Source organism: Vigna angularis, chromosome 1 (assembly GCF_016808095.1).
Source record: "Vigna angularis cultivar LongXiaoDou No.4 chromosome 1, ASM1680809v1, whole genome shotgun sequence".
Lineage (NCBI taxonomy): Eukaryota > Viridiplantae > Streptophyta > Magnoliopsida > Fabales > Fabaceae > Vigna > Vigna angularis.
The window spans coordinates 39,998,868-40,014,224 of record NC_068970.1 but is presented as its reverse complement, the minus strand read 5'-3'; the positions used below and the strand labels follow the sequence as shown (position 1 = coordinate 40,014,224).

The 15,357-nt window shown below is 33.6% G+C and overlaps 2 protein-coding genes and 6 non-coding genes across 8 annotated transcripts; 1 reads left to right on the top strand and 7 right to left on the bottom strand.

The window, feature by feature from the left end:
* Nucleotides 1–2,060: 2,060 nt before the first annotated feature.
* On the bottom strand, nt 2,061–5,529 carry LOC108323931 (60S ribosomal protein L17-2). Its single transcript, XM_017556765.2, has 7 exons — nt 5,347–5,529; nt 5,183–5,219; nt 5,041–5,081; nt 2,714–2,944; nt 2,520–2,622; nt 2,372–2,439; nt 2,061–2,286 (listed from the first exon to the last, which is right to left on the bottom strand). The coding sequence occupies exons 1-7, from the start codon at nt 5,347–5,349 to the stop codon at nt 2,224–2,226; spliced, it is 546 nt and encodes a 181-aa protein (XP_017412254.1). The 5' UTR covers nt 5,350–5,529; the 3' UTR covers nt 2,061–2,223.
* LOC128195099 (small nucleolar RNA snoR74) lies at nt 3,202–3,330 on the bottom strand. The gene has a single exon (XR_008246672.1). It is a non-coding gene; the product is annotated as a small nucleolar RNA snoR74 (small nucleolar RNA).
* Nucleotides 3,408–3,536, bottom strand: LOC128195096 (small nucleolar RNA snoR74). The gene has a single exon (XR_008246669.1). It is a non-coding gene; the product is annotated as a small nucleolar RNA snoR74 (small nucleolar RNA).
* Nucleotides 3,778–3,905, bottom strand: LOC128195097 (small nucleolar RNA snoR74). Its single transcript, XR_008246670.1, has one exon. It is a non-coding gene; the product is annotated as a small nucleolar RNA snoR74 (small nucleolar RNA).
* LOC128195095 (small nucleolar RNA snoR74) lies at nt 4,278–4,405 on the bottom strand. The gene has a single exon (XR_008246668.1). It is a non-coding gene; the product is annotated as a small nucleolar RNA snoR74 (small nucleolar RNA).
* Nucleotides 4,459–4,587, bottom strand: LOC128195100 (small nucleolar RNA snoR74). Its single transcript, XR_008246673.1, has one exon. It is a non-coding gene; the product is annotated as a small nucleolar RNA snoR74 (small nucleolar RNA).
* Nucleotides 4,729–4,857, bottom strand: LOC128195098 (small nucleolar RNA snoR74). Its single transcript, XR_008246671.1, has one exon. It is a non-coding gene; the product is annotated as a small nucleolar RNA snoR74 (small nucleolar RNA).
* Nucleotides 5,530–12,048: 6,519 nt separating the features above from the next.
* LOC108331313 (probable arabinosyltransferase ARAD1) lies at nt 12,049–15,128 on the top strand. Its single transcript, XM_017565970.2, has 4 exons — nt 12,049–12,726; nt 13,504–13,800; nt 14,066–14,161; nt 14,440–15,128. Exons 1-4 carry the CDS (start codon nt 12,259–12,261, stop codon nt 14,860–14,862), a joined length of 1,284 nt encoding a protein of 427 aa, XP_017421459.1. The 5' UTR covers nt 12,049–12,258; the 3' UTR covers nt 14,863–15,128.
* Nucleotides 15,129–15,357: the final 229 nt, after the last annotated feature.

Genomic DNA, 15,357 nt, shown 5'->3' with positions numbered 1-15,357 from the left:
GAAACAGATGGGTAGACCGAGGTCCCAGTCCTCCATGAAACAATCATTAGCAACTTTTTTTCCAATGACTGATGCTCTTATGCAGTCGAGTTCAGCTTGAGCATTTTTTCGAAATTCTCTTACTAGTTCTGGAAGGATTGGCTTGTCCCATAAAAAGTAGTTCTTTGTTCTTCACCACTTGATTTTTTATAAGTCTATTTCTGGTGTCCGAAGTTCTTCCAGAATTGTTTCATCTTTTAAGAGAAGTGTCTCATTCGCATTTTTGTCAGATAGACTAATGTTGCTTATCCTTTCTGTAGTTTCCAAGTAAGGGAAAAATTGTTTCCAGATATTGTTGCCATGGTCGGAGTGTAAAAAAGGAAAAGGAAAGAGTTATTAGAGAATTGAAAATGATAGACTAAGATTCTTGAAGAGGAGGTAAACTAGAGGTTTGTATGATTCATCCTAAAGAAAACTCAAAATAAGTTATGCATATTAATTACTATCAATCAATTTTTTTAGAATTATATTAAAAATACAAAATTGATAATATATTATATGAAAAATACAATAAATTAACATGTCATTAATATTTTCAACGAACATAAATAAAGTCCAATCAAGTATGAAGACCAACTATTTTTCTGTTAGTGTACGTGAAAATACATTATGTGTGAAAATATATATCCCACCCTTATAATCAAATTTAGTGACCATTCATACATTTGTCCTAACTTTCTATTCGAAATAAATTAAAAACAAAGATATCGTTACTCAATTTTAAAATATTTCAATTATAATACTGTTACAAACATATGCTACTTTTTTACAACAAAATATGATATTTGCAATATTTAAAAAATTTACATCATGTTTTTATATAAAGAAAAAAGTAAAATTTAATCACCGTTTTATATACTTTTTAATTATAAAACTACTATAATTCCTAGTTTGTGGGCACAAATCGTTGGCAATTATTCCCTAGTGCATTATAAAAGAGCTGACATAGATACGATGCTGGAATACAAAAAATAAAAGAAAAATAAGCTTTATTTAATATATGAAAATGATAAGCAAGGTCTCTTGTTTTACGTCAAGACCGAGGTTCTGTTCTTTCACATACAAAATAAAAATCAAAATTTTCGGATGGCGATATTTTCACTATACCAAATGAAATATAAACACTTATTCACTAGTTTTAATTTAAATTTAAATTCAAATACACATTATTACACCACAAATAATTGCTCCAGAAATCAATGATTTTACATCCGACAAGACAGACATAAAACAAAAGCTTCAGATATACACGATCAAGGCTGAAACAAGCCTTTCGTGTGTAAACTTCAGAGAAGTGCTCTCAAATAGACATACTTACAAAAACATCTAATTAAAAGAACGATATAATCCTTTAGAATACAAAAACATTTATAATAAACACATTGAAGTAAAACAAAAATATTACTTTAATAAAACATTTGTTAAACATAAAGAAACAATCATGAACTGAACCCATCAAACATATATAGAGCATCACTCATACCCAACACCAATTTAGTTGGAACCACTTTCTATATGATAAAGAAACTAGAAACGGGAATTTTAAATCGGGCAATTTTGAAAAATTAAAAAAGACTTAATTAGCAAATTTAACAACACAAACTCCACTGTACTAGAGCTTTCAATCAAATATACAGCATGCTTTATTATTTTTAAAATCGAAAGATCTCATAATAGTCAATCGAATACAAAGGAAATAATTAATAACCAACCGAGAAGTCTTCAGAGCAGAAAAAACAAAACAACCTGGTTTATGTACTAAGAAAACATGTCAACAAAGCATCTAATGGACGTTAATGTCTGAGATCACCATAACTATACATCATTAGAAGTTTCGAAAATTCATCCTTTCATTAAAATATTAATCGAGAATAAAAGGTAGAGGCATTGTGGTGATAAAACAAAAAAACAGTACAGCATCACCATAACTACACATTATTAGAAGTATTCCACATTCATCCTTTTATTAATATAGTTTTCGAGAATAAAAGGTGGAGGCAAAACAGAAAATTAGAGTACCGTTGTTTAAATATTTAGTATTTCATTAGAAACAACTATTAAGTATCCATCGAGTGAAAAACCATAGTCTAAAAACACTAAATGAAGTTTTACAATTAAACCACATTAATTTGAAACGAAGTTCAAAACTTCATCAAGAAATATCAGAAAAACAAGCAACAAAATCTAAGAAGAGGCACCACTTCGAAGAGCTTGGGATTTCTTGCTTGTCGCCAACTTCGTCTCGGGCTACGGACCAACAAAAGAATCAAGAATTAGATAATCAACCTACTAAAAAAAGGAAAACAAAACAGCGAGCAGATGAATCCAATACCTCCTTCCTGACAGGTTCTTCCTTTTCCGACAATATCAACTCAATGTGGCACGGGGATGACATATAAGCTGCCAAAAGTGTCTCCGTAAATAAAACCGTGTAAAACAAATCAACCCAATAAAACCAAATGTTTAATATTTGAACGTACGATTGATTCTTCCATGGGCTCGGTATGTTCGGCGTCTTTGCTTCTGCGCTTGATTGACTTGGATATGGGAAATGTAGAGAGCATCAACATCCAAACCTTTCACCTGAAAAGAAGCAATTTCAGTTAAATGATTTCGGAAATAGTTGGCATAAAATAAAATGCTCATGAAAAAGCAAAATAGGGTATATAAATACTTCAGCATTGCTCTCGGCATTTTTAAGCAAGTCAAGGATGAATTTTGCTGATTTGGCAGGCCACCTTCCTTGGCCGTTTGAGTGTCTACTCTTCGCTTGGGCTGTCCTTCCAACACCACGGCAGAAACGCCTGAATGGAATGGCCTGTTTGTGGGCAAGGACATCTTCCAAATACCGTTTAGCCTTAACCAGGGGCAACTTCCTGATTGCAAAGGCAGTTTCCCTAGTGTTCTGCAAGTAAAATTTAAAAGGCAAGGTTAAGAACAGGTAACAGGTTCACGAACAGCAACGGTTATTAAAAAGAAAAATCTCAAGTCTAGGAAAATAATATGATAAAAAAAAAGGTAATCACATAGCAATACAGTTTTTTTATCTGTTAATGAGATCCATAATTTAAATATGGCCACAATATCAGATGCTCATTGTAACATCCTCTACCAAAAGGAACTGTAGCAACTAGACTAAAATTGGGAACTACTAACGAAAAATCATGTTCCATCATTTACTGAACCTTAAGTCACGAACAGATAACAGAGGTTCACCCAACAACAATGGTTTGCATATTCCTGAAGGTTACGAGAGGACTGCTTACAGAGGCAACAGACCCCTGCTTTTTTCATCAGGGTTTTACCCTACTCCTCTACCAAAAGGTACCGTAGCAACTAGACTAAAATTGGGAACTACAAATGAAAAATCATGTTACATCATTTACTGAACCTTAAGTCATGAACAGATAACAGAGGTTCACCCAACAACAATGGTTTTCATATTCCTGAAGGTTACGAGAGGACTGCTTAAAAAGGCAACAGAACCCTGCTTTTTTCTTCAGGGTTTTACCTTACTTCTCACTTCATATAACTGAATTTTCTCTATATATTGATTAAAAATAAGTTCACACTAAACCAAAAATAAATTTTACATTGTAAATCTCTATGTTGATGATGTCCACTGGGCACTAAGCTTAAAACTAAAGAAAACCATTTTTAAAGGCATCTTCACATCTAGATAAATAAACATGACATCAAAACAAACCATTAAAAACTCATTAAGGAGCAACAATAGCAATGTGTTCCATCGTTTACTGAACCTTTAGTCACAAAATGAGAACAGAGGTTCACCCAATAACAATGTTATTATATTCCTGAAGGTTACGAGAGGCCTGCTCACACAGGCAACATGCCCCTGCTTTTTTCATCAGGTTGATTATTTATTAAAAAAACTTTCATCAGGGTTTGTCACTGGGTTCCACCTTTTGACGGAAGCTTCAGCCAGAAAATGGGAAGAGAGGTTCACCGAATGCTTATAATAGTAACGGTTATAATGAGAGGCCTGCTAAAACAGGCAACATGATAATGCCTTATTCATAAGGTTGATTATTTATGAGAAAATCTAACATCAGGGCTTGCCACAAGGGTCCATAATTATGGAAACTTCGGTCAAAAACAGGCAAAAGAGGTTCAAACAATGATTTTTATAATAGTAAAGGTTGTAAAAGGCCTACTCACACAGGCAACAAACTTCTGCTTTATTCTATCAGATTAATTCAACACCTATTTTTAAAAATTAGTGTACCATCATTTACTGAACCTTCAGTCAAAAACAGGGAACAGAGATTCACCCAATAACAATGATTATAATATCCCTGAAGGTTACGAGAGGCATGCTCACATAGGCAACATGCCCTGCTTTTTTCATCAGGTTAACTCAACATGTTAATTATAGCCGTTTTCAATATGTCTTTCCCAGAAAGTTCCATCATTAACAAAACCGTTAGTATCAAACAGAGAAAAGGGGATCACCTAATAAAAATGGTTATTATATCACTGAAGGCTACGAGAGGCGTGCCCAAACCGGGGACACGCCTTCAATTTTTGATCCGTTACTTATTAATAGAACAGCCCTTCAAAAATCGCGTAGCCCAATGGAATCCACATAACAAACAAATAGTGATTAAAAGCAATAGAACAAACACGACTCCAACACGAATCACAAGCATACTGTGAATTAAAAGTGCAAAATGTTCCATTATTTACTGAACCTTGAGTCACGAACAAGACAGAGGTTCACCCAATAACAATGAGGACGCTGTCCCTGAAGTTAACGAAGGACATGCTCACAAAGGTAAAACAGGTCCCTGCTTTTTTCATCAGGATTTATTACCGTACATCCATAATTTAATTAATCAATTAAAGTATACAAGTATATGGAAAGCAAATAGTATGCGAGAAAAAGTTCAAATATTATAACTTTGAATGCAAAAAAAAAAATTAATTCACGATTTCCAAAAAATAACTGAGCAGGGTAACCAAAGTACCAGGATCCGGTACCTTGAAATGAACCCTAAGGTCGGCGCCTCTAGCCTTGCATGCTGCATATGAAAAACGACAAAAATGCCCAAATTGAGACCTTAAACGCCACCATTATAGAAGCGAACGAAATAAAAATCAACTACAGACTAATGGAACTTACACTTAGTGGGATTGTTAGGCTCCCTTGAGTACTTCACCTGTGAATGAAAAAAATTTAAAGAGAGTGCTATAAGCTATATTTTTTATTAAAAGAGATCATGGATCTGATACACAGCGAATTAGACTAAACAGATGAACTGAGTAGAAGAAGAAAATAGTTCATACCATTGCGGCTTAATTCGGCACCTTCAAACAAGAAATGGCTCACCGCAAGACCAGAACGAGGGATCAAGGAGCTTTTATAGTAGGGTTTAAAACCCTAGTATTGTGACAAGCAGCCATAGGGTATACGGTGGGAGCGATGAGGTCCAACATGTATTTCGGCCCACGTTCCATTCCATTCGAGCCATGCCGTAAAACTATCGTTTTGGGCCTATAATGTAATATAATATAAGATAATAATTATTAATAAAAATAATTATTAACAATAAAAAAGAAATGATATAGTATACAACAATTATTGGTTAAATAAAATATAAATATCTTCTCATAAATTTATTATCGGGTCGATTTATATAGATAAATTCAAGCTACATTTAAGATATTATACTGAGTTTGAAATTTGATGGACTTATCATAATTTTGTCCTCAAAAAATATATTAATAAATTAAGAAATAAATATGTATATCAGTAATAATTAGTCTCGACTTTTACGTCATCCAAAATTTTCGATATACTTAATACTATCTAACCATTTGTTAGAAATTACCAAAAAATAAATATTTTTTTCAATTATGTATTTCATATGGATTTTTTACTTATTTCTCCTCAACATTTTAATGTTTATTTTCCTTCACAATATTTTGACAAATGCAATGTGAACAAATTTTATGACATAATTCTTAAACAATTCTTCAATTTAACATGTAGTCAAATTTGTTATAAAAAAAATTATTTCTCTTAATCTAATAATTTAATTGTCATATAATAATAGAAAGACAAAAAAAAATAACTATTCAATTTGTTTGAAGTGTCTAATACTGAAGTAGTGAGATAAAAAGAACTCTTTTGGAATCACTCGGAACATGATTTGATGCATAAGTAATTTTGAGTTGTTGCACATAAAGTTGCACTGCATTGCTTTTTTTTTATTGAGTAGTATTAGAAAAAACAATCATACACTTAGATTCTTAGGAAAAAATATTATAATTGCCCATATTATATTAGCTTATTTGTAAGGATTGTATTCAAAGTTATAAGAACATTATATTATAATTATATTTATTATCTTTTTTCATTAACTTATAATACAAGGCAAAATTCATTTTATTTCTTTTCTTTACATAGTTTTATGGCAAAATTCATTTCATTTCTTTTCTTTACATAGTTTTACGGTACTAACAATTATTTTCTCAACAATTATATATAACAACCTTTTATATATAACAATAAATATATATAGAAAGGATAATCAAAATAATATACAACATAAACAAAAATGAAACATGATGTTATATTGGATATTTAATTCTTTAACATTTTATATTATGGATAATGTTATTTTTTACGACTCATGAAGTATGAGAAGTTCTTTAAAATCATTTCTCTCAAAGTCATGCATCAAGAAGGAGAAGGCCAAGGGAATTAGGGTTTTTTAGTGGAGAAAGGTAATGACATGGTAGTATGTGTTGATGTGTCAAAGTTGATGATGTGGCAGCATGTGGGGCAGTCTTTGTTGGTGGTAAATCTTCACATGACACCATATTAGACAATCTAACTTAGGAGTGTAGGAGGGGTGAAAATAATGAATAGGGGTACAGGAGCAAAAGACTAATAATGTAGTCCATTTGCTGAAAAAAGGACTGTATTTGTAAATTGGACATTTAAATTTTATCCTTTGATTTAATCAAACCTTAATTTCAATTGAATCAACAAACATTAAACTTTCCAAAATAATTTATGCAATTAAAAATCACATTTTAAGCCTCTTTAGTTCTCAAACCCGATAAATCCAAATGTCATAAATCTTATTCAAATTAACCATTTAAACACAATTATTCCACTAAAAATTTGAAATTAAACCTAAAATATGGGCATAAATGTGAACTCATCACACCCCCACACTTATCCTTTTGCACTTCTGGACAAAATTGATTAATTCCAAGACTTTGTTCTGGGTTATTTTATTTGATATTTGCATTTGGATCAAAAGAATGAATAGCCCCGGATAAAGATCAATCATCTAGAAATCAAGTTGTCATGGAGATGCAAATGAAATCACTCTATTCTTCATGCATCAGTTGATTTTTTGAATTCACAAGAAAATTAAATATGAAAGATATCACTCAAATCAAAATGTATATATTTCTCCCCAACTCTCTCAAGTGTTTTTTTGGTTTGTGTTTACACTCAAAATGCCCATGTAAGAAAACACCCTTGATATTTAGCAAAATTCTAATATTCTCATACTTTAGAAAAACTTGTAATTAATTATCATGAGAACTTTTTTAAAGGTTATAATAAGGCCAAAGCAAAGGTATGAAAGGTTTTTTTTTTTTTGGAATTTCTTAGTTTTTGAAAAAGATATAAAAATAATAATGGAGCTTGAGTAAAAAAACTTTATTATTTGTTGCTCTTCTAAGGAAGTTTTTCTTTTTCCTTTATCTTTCTTCTTTTATTTTCTTTTTCTTCTTTATTTTTCAAAATTCTAACTTTTTATCATCTTTCTGCCATTTTTATTAGGGTCAAATATGCTTTTAGTCCCTCAAGTATGAAGTGTTTTTGGATTTCGTCAATCTCCTAAAGTTTGGTACACTTTGATCCTTTACCTTTAAGAAACTATAAATTTTAGTCCTCCAAAAGTAATAGCGTTAAATTTTGGCTGACCTGGCTAACGGTGTGCCTCGTTACTTCTCCTTTTTTCCTGAATCTGTGATCTTGGTTCCTGCTCTGTCTCTTTCTTCCACCCGTGACTCTAAACTACACACACATTTCTTTCTCCAACTCTTCCAGCACTATGTTCCTCGCCCTCTCCGTCCCCACCATGCGTAGTGCTGAGAAGGTAGATCTCGTAGAGGAGCTCGACGCCAATCTCGAAGGCAGCAACTATGAAACAATTCTACTCTAGCCGGAGATGTCGGCGGTTTCCTCGGTGGTGGGAGGAGAGAAGCCTTCTCAAATGAGGGAGGATATGAGGGACGCGTACTGTTACCAGAGGCCAAGGCGGTTGGCGAGGATTAGCACAATGAGGACTAATTCATACAATACCATATTCAAAATCAAATGCTTGCAAGGTTTGTTATTTTAGGGGGAGAAATTCTTCTAAAAAATGGCAAAGCCCAAAGAAAGCGTGAACTACATATATTAACCATGTGTCGATTATAGTGCAGCCTAAAAGAAAAACCATTTCCCTCCAACCTAGATCAAAATCCTCAACTGACTCAAGATTATAAAGTCTATAAAATTCAGCCTTCCACTCATTGTACCGTTCCCCTAGAAAATCATTAAACCAAGATGGAAACTTCACTACTATCATCCATATGCAAAAAGTGTGTTTTGTTGTAGGCATTTCTTGGATAGTGCTTCTTTGAGACATATATTTTGGTCTATTAATATAGTTTGTAGAGTCTTTCCATTCATGAACCCTGAGAAAGCCTTCCAAGAAAGTGATTTATAGAAAAGAAAAGAAAAAACAAAAACAAAAGAAATAAGCAATGTAAATTAAAAAGATGCATAACTTCTCGTAAATTTAGATTCCAGAAGTAAAAAGTGAAAGAAATAAAAATAAAAAATTAATTATGTTAACTTCATCACAGTATCTTTAGTGCCCAGGTAAACGACCTCACGGTTTCATCCCATAAAAGTGTGCAGCCAAAAAAGCAAGGCATTCCATAATTATTTATTCCCACCCATATCCCTAGCGGCATGTCAAAAACAGTCCACCGATGTGTCATATCTAGGGATGGCAATGGGTCAGGTCAGGCACGGATAGTGCCTACCCGCAACCCGACCCGACAAAAAAATCCACCCGCTACCCGACCTGCTACCCGCAAGGATACCCGCTTAAAAAATATCCGCGGGTATTTTAAAACCCGCGGATACCCCTAGATATCCACGGATACCCGCAAATATTTAAAAAAAAATATATTTTAATAAATTATTAAAATAAAATTTAAATATAATTACAAAAAATATATAAAATATAATATAAATTTAATTTAATTTAAATTTAAATTCAATTTTAATTAAATTTAATCTTGTAAAATATAAATTAATGTTAATTTTAATTAAATTTAACTTAATAAAATATAAATTAAATTTTTATTTTTTTTTGCAGGTAGCGGGTATCCGCGGGTACGGATAATATAATACCCGCACCCGACCCATTTATAAGTGGGTATTAAAATATCCGCTACCCGCGGGTTGCGGGTAGTAAATATCCACAGGTATCAACTATCCGTCGCGGATTTTATCCGCGGATATCCGTGGACGCGGATTTTTTTGCCATCCCTAGTCATATCAAACACCACTGCATCACTGAAGATAACATACCATTGGATTGATAAAACATATGACCAAGCAATATTTTCCAATCGATTGTTTGCATCAAGTGTGTAGTCAAATTTAAAATAGGGTTTTTCTCCTTTTTATTGTTGAGAGAAATCGTACAACATAAGCTTCTGAATTTGCTTGAATTTGGCTTCAACATCCTTTTTATTGTTAGGGTTCTTATCAAGGTGTCACTTCATAGCAAGCCTTCGATAAGCTTTCCTAAGATCCTCATCGCTGACACTTTGATCTACCTGAAGAAGTTTGTAATAGTCCACTCCCATTTTCCAATTTGCCTTAGTTAGAAGAACACCGTGTGCATAGTTTAGAGTCACGGGTGGAAGAAAGAGACGAAGTATGAAGCAAAGATGACATGTTTTAGAAAAAGGAGAAGTGATGTGGCACACCATTAGCCAACTCAGCCAAAATTTAACGTCGTTGCTTTTGGAGGACTAAAAATTATAGTTTCTTAAAGGTAACGGATCAAAGTTTACCAAACTTTGGGAGAGAGACGAAATCCAAAAACGTCTCATACTTGAGGAACCAAAAACATATTTAACCCTTTTTATTATTTTGTGGTGAGGTACTCACCCACACACTTGTTCATCAGTTATTTCTATACACACAATCCATTACTCTTTCTTTCTTCCTAAGGTAAGAAACATTTGATTTTTCTTGTTTTGTCATTTGGCAATGACTGAAAACAATAAAAATAGGTTTAAGGCTAAAGTGGGTTTTCAATGGATTAATGTTAGGACAAGTTAATTTGGCTAATTAGCTAAAATAAGAAATGTCTCAATCATATCAAATCATGTATATTTACCTCAATTGCAAAACAAAGAATCTAGCTAAATATTAGAGTTTTAACAAAATATGGGAAAGTATCTCAAGAAAAATAGGTATGATACATGATGGTCCATCCTTTTCATTTGGTCCAAAACTCAAAAGCATCAAATTTTTTTCACAAAAGATTTAATTAATAAATTCTCAAATCAACTCAATGAACAAATCATAGACATAATCCACTCATATCACATGACTCATATTTTTCTAGAATTTATGATTGTCTCAATTGATTCCAACTTTATCATTATTATTATTTAAAAAAATAGGGAACAAAGTAAATTGTTTCCTCACACCTTCAACCTTAATCCATCATTATCCTCAATATATGCTATATATACAAAATGCAAAGAAAAGTGTGAGGGTACTTACCTCCTTCATAGTGTGGAAGGAATGCTAGTAGAACTTCATCAGAAAAGTCATCTTGGATCGGAATGTTATCTTTCCCCTTTTCATTCCTACTAAGATGGTCAAATACTAAGTTATGTACCCCACTTCTATTTTGAACAGGAGTCAACTTATCATTCTCGTTCTTTACCATTGTGATTCCATATTTTTTAAGAACCACATGTATAGGGCATATTTCAAATGAGATGGTAAGGGCTTCAACTCTAACGTGATGGTTGTATGTGGCATCATTTTACTGCGTAAGGTAATCTTAGCCACCTTAGCATCACATTCGGATGCCACAAAGGTATCAACAAACAAGCTCCGCCAAAGGGCCAATAAACAAGTAAGCTTGGTTAGAGGGCCAATACACAAACAATTGGTTTAATTATTTTAATAACCCCTATGTAGATGTTATTTTTTTTCTTTTTCTTTTCTTTTTTAAGTTTAACATGTTCAGAGGTTATATTACATATTCTTTCTTGAAAAGCATATTTGACAAGATCTTCCTCACTCAAAGTTCTAATTGATCATTTATTCATTTAAATAGTTATTTTAATTTTACAATACTTAATCTTGTGTATGGAAAATAAATATAAAGATTAATTTTTATAAATGACAATTTCATTTATATAATATTTGATATTATAAGTACGAAATCACGGATATAACTAACTTATTACCTTGTGAGTAGAGTGTACAAGCAAAGATTGAGTGGGGTTAGAAAAAGTCTGATTCAATAAAATAATTTTGGATTGGAGTGTAAGGTGTTTGCACATTTTTTTATTAATTAATCAATAAAAGATTAATTAATCTTAGTTAAATTTAATCTAATTACCAAAAAATTAGTTCAATTTATTTAGATTTGATTGACTCAGATTTCATTTTGGGTTCTGTGATTTAATGAACACCCTTGTTCCAAATGGAAGAGTATATTTTACTGAACGATATAAATTTATAATTTTTAATGGAAGATTATAATTATAGTTTTACACAAGAAATAATTTATGTAATAATCAATATAAAGATTTTTTTATAGTTTCCATAAGAAGAAAAGTATAATAATTATATTTAAATATTACAAATTATTTACGTTTTATAAGATCGGTAATTACTATTTATTCCCATCCCAATAATATTGAGGAAAATGATGGAAACGACATAAGGTCAGTCCGAAAGAAATGCATCTTTGTGGCTTCCACACTTGTCTGAAATACATTGAAGATGAAGTCTTCAACTGATAGCAGAAAAAGAAACAAAGCAACTCGTAACAGAAGCAGCAATAGCAGAAGAAGATAGCATAAGATCCGAAACTAAATGAGAAAATAAAGAAAACGAGAAGAAAAGAGAGAAGTACAATGTATAGAAATGTGCTTCTTACATTCGTTTTCGTGATTGTCCTCCTTCTTTCGTACTCAATTTTTATAGGCAACGTCGATGTTCGATCTTATTTCTTTCCTCACTTAAAGTTATCCGCGTCTGCACCCGCTCCCTGTGCACCTGATTTATCTCTTCGGGTCTTCATGTACAATCTCCCTCGCCGCTTCAACGTTGGCATGATTGACCGCCACAATACGGCGGAGACACCCGTCACCGTGGAGGACTGGCCACCGTGGCCCACGAATTGGGGGCTGAAGAAGCAGCACAGCGTGGAGTACTGGATGATGGGGTCGCTTCTCCACGATGTCGAGGGCAGAGAAGTGGTTAGGGTTTCGGACCCGGAACTCGCCAATGCCTTCTTCGTCCCGTTCTTCTCTTCGCTCAGTTTCAACACGCACGGCCACAACATGAAGGATCCCGCCACGGAGACGGATCGCCAATTGCAGGTGCTTCGCCATCTTTCTTTTCTTGGTAGTTGATTTCTGAATTACTGGAATGCAACGTGACGCGAGTTAATTTCATTTTTGCATAATGCGATTAATATGGTGACTTGAAGATTCACGGTACAGGATATTTGTGAAACGACATTAGTGCTGAAGATCATAAGAATTTGATGAATGTTAGTGTTACTAGTCTAGGAAGGAGGAATATCCGAATGAAATATTTTTAGTGTCTGAGAATTTTACTTGCAGGAGGAGAATGAGAGTGTAAATTTGGAAAATGTGACTATATGATTTTATTTATATTATTCTCCTATGGGCCGTGGTCGCGATGAGGGGTGTGAAATACCTCCAATAGTCAGTCTCATGAAATCCGTTGTGTCTGCATAATGAACTTTGGTGTCAGTTCCGATGCATGCTTCTAAATTGGGGTTGATGTAGTGCCAAAAGATTCTCAAAGCTAGGCCATATGTATCAGGTTGATGCTGTTGGGCTAGCACACTGGCGTCATTATTCTTAATTGTAGATTTGAGTCCTCAAAATAGTGGCGCAACATAAAAGCGGAATGCTCCAACTGTTTATGATATGTTAAGATTATTGTCTCTTATGAGTTGTTTTATGAATTGATATGTAATATATATTATGCATGTTACATGGTTTCTTGCCATGCCTGCGTTGTAACTTCTTTAGAAATATTGGGTGTTGTATCTGTTTCTGTGCGTCCAGTTAGTGTGTTACAAATCTCTGTTGTTAATATTAGACAGTGCTTGTTTCTGGTTTCAGGTTGATTTAATGGAATTCTTAAAGAAATCCAAATACTGGCAGAGGTCGGGAGGTAGAGACCATGTATTTCCTGTCACACACCCCAATGCCTTTAGGTTCCTACGAGATCAGTTGAATGATTCTATTCAGGTTGTTGTGGATTTTGGTCGCTACCCTAAGCGCATGTCTAATTTGAACAAAGATGTAGTGTCCCCATATGTGCATGTTGTGGAGTCTTTAACGGTAGATGAGCCTCAAGATCCGTATGAGTCTCGCTCCACGCTGCTTTTCTTCCGAGGGAGAACTTACAGGAAAGATGTATGTCTATCTGAGATTTAATTGAAGGAATAATGTGTTTCTTAATGGGGCAAGGTTCTTGTAAAGTAAGTTTGTCTTTAAAGTGGGCAAGTAAGGCCATATCGAGACCCTTGGTTTAATTTAAAGCACATTGTAGTCATCAAACACTACAATTCATAGGTCGACGAACCTGTACCTGCTCACTTTAAAAACAATCCCACTTTAGTGTTGCTTTTTCCTATAAATTCCATGAATATTGATTTTCTGGTGTCTGTGATGTTTGCAGGAAGGGATTGTCCGTGTTAAACTAGCAAAGATACTTTCTGGTTATGATGATGTTCACTATGAGCGAAGTGTTGCTACAGAAGAAAATATAAAATTGGTAAGCAGTATAGTTGTGTAATTGATCTTTGCTTAATTTTAGTTGGAATATTTGTGGTCGACTGTTTAAAAGATCAATTTTACATCTACTTTTCTTCTTCATTGTAAGTCAAAGGCTAGGATTCGTTTGAAAAAGCGAAATATATTTCAGATAACTTACAAAATAATATTCGTGGTTAGCGATTTAACAGATCAATTTTACAATTGTATTTGTTTTATTTTATCATGCAAAAATTATTAACTCTAGTGTTCCTTTATCCACTGTTTCCTATACAACAGTCATCTAAAGGGATGCGTTCATCGAAGTTCTGTTTGCATCCAGCAGGAGACACACCGTCATCTTGTCGGCTTTTTGATGCCATTGTGAGTCACTGTGTTCCTGTCATTGTTAGTGATCAAATTGAGCTCCCATTTGAGGATGAGATTGACTACTCCCAGTTCTCGATTTTCTTCTCTACCAAAGAGGCATTACAGCCTGGCTACATGGTCGATCAACTTCGTAAATTTCCAAAACAGAAATGGACTGAAATGTGGAAGCAACTAAAAAACGTCTCCCATCATTATGAATTCCACTACCCTCCTAAAAGAGAAGATGCTGTCAGTATGTTGTGGAGACAGGTCAAGTACAAACTACCAGGGGTCAGCCTTTCTGTTCATCGAAGCCGGAGGTTAAAAATCCCAGATTGGTGGTTGAGGAAATGATTTCTGGAGCTTTGGTGTTTAATCTTGTACATTCTTCAGTTACAGTGACAATCGCTGAAAGGGAGGAATATCATTAATACTTCCGCTTAACTGAGCATTTTGAAATTGAGGTTTTTGTTTAAGTTTTAATCTGTGATTTGTTTTGGTGTGAGCTTCTAATTTGGTGGACATTTGTCTCATCTCACTTGGGGCTTGATGTTCATGAATATCATCACTACTTCCTCATACGAAAATGTTGAAATTTTCTGGATATTTTTGCTCCAAAATTGACTTTGTAGTTGTGCAACAGAAGATATGTCCTCAGAAGCGGGGAAGATACGGGAGAAGGGAATTTCGGGGTTCTCTTTGTCATTCTATATAGTTCTCTCAGTTTGTAGATAGCCATTCATTCTAAAGAACTTTAGCTAATATAATTTCCTTTTCTTTTATAACTCGTTACAATTTTTTCCACTTAGAAGTCTATTGATGCAATTTAAATAAGGTATATACACACAT

Coding starts and splice junctions, on each gene's coding strand:
- LOC108331313 (XM_017565970.2), top strand. CDS start 12,259: ATGTATAGAAATGTGCTTCTTACATTCGTTTTCGTGATTGTCCTCCTT. Junction 13,801..14,065: donor GGAGAACTTACAGGAAAGAT/GTATGTCTATCT, acceptor TGATGTTTGCAG/GAAGGGATTGTCCGTGTTAA. Junction 14,162..14,439: donor CAGAAGAAAATATAAAATTG/GTAAGCAGTATA, acceptor CCTATACAACAG/TCATCTAAAGGGATGCGTTC.
- LOC108323931 (XM_017556765.2), bottom strand. Junction 5,082..5,182: donor GCCTAACAATCCCACTAAGT/GTAAGTTCCATT, acceptor TTTCATATGCAG/CATGCAAGGCTAGAGGCGCC. Junction 2,945..5,040: donor ACCTTAGGGTTCATTTCAAG/GTACCGGATCCT, acceptor TTTTACTTGCAG/AACACTAGGGAAACTGCCTT.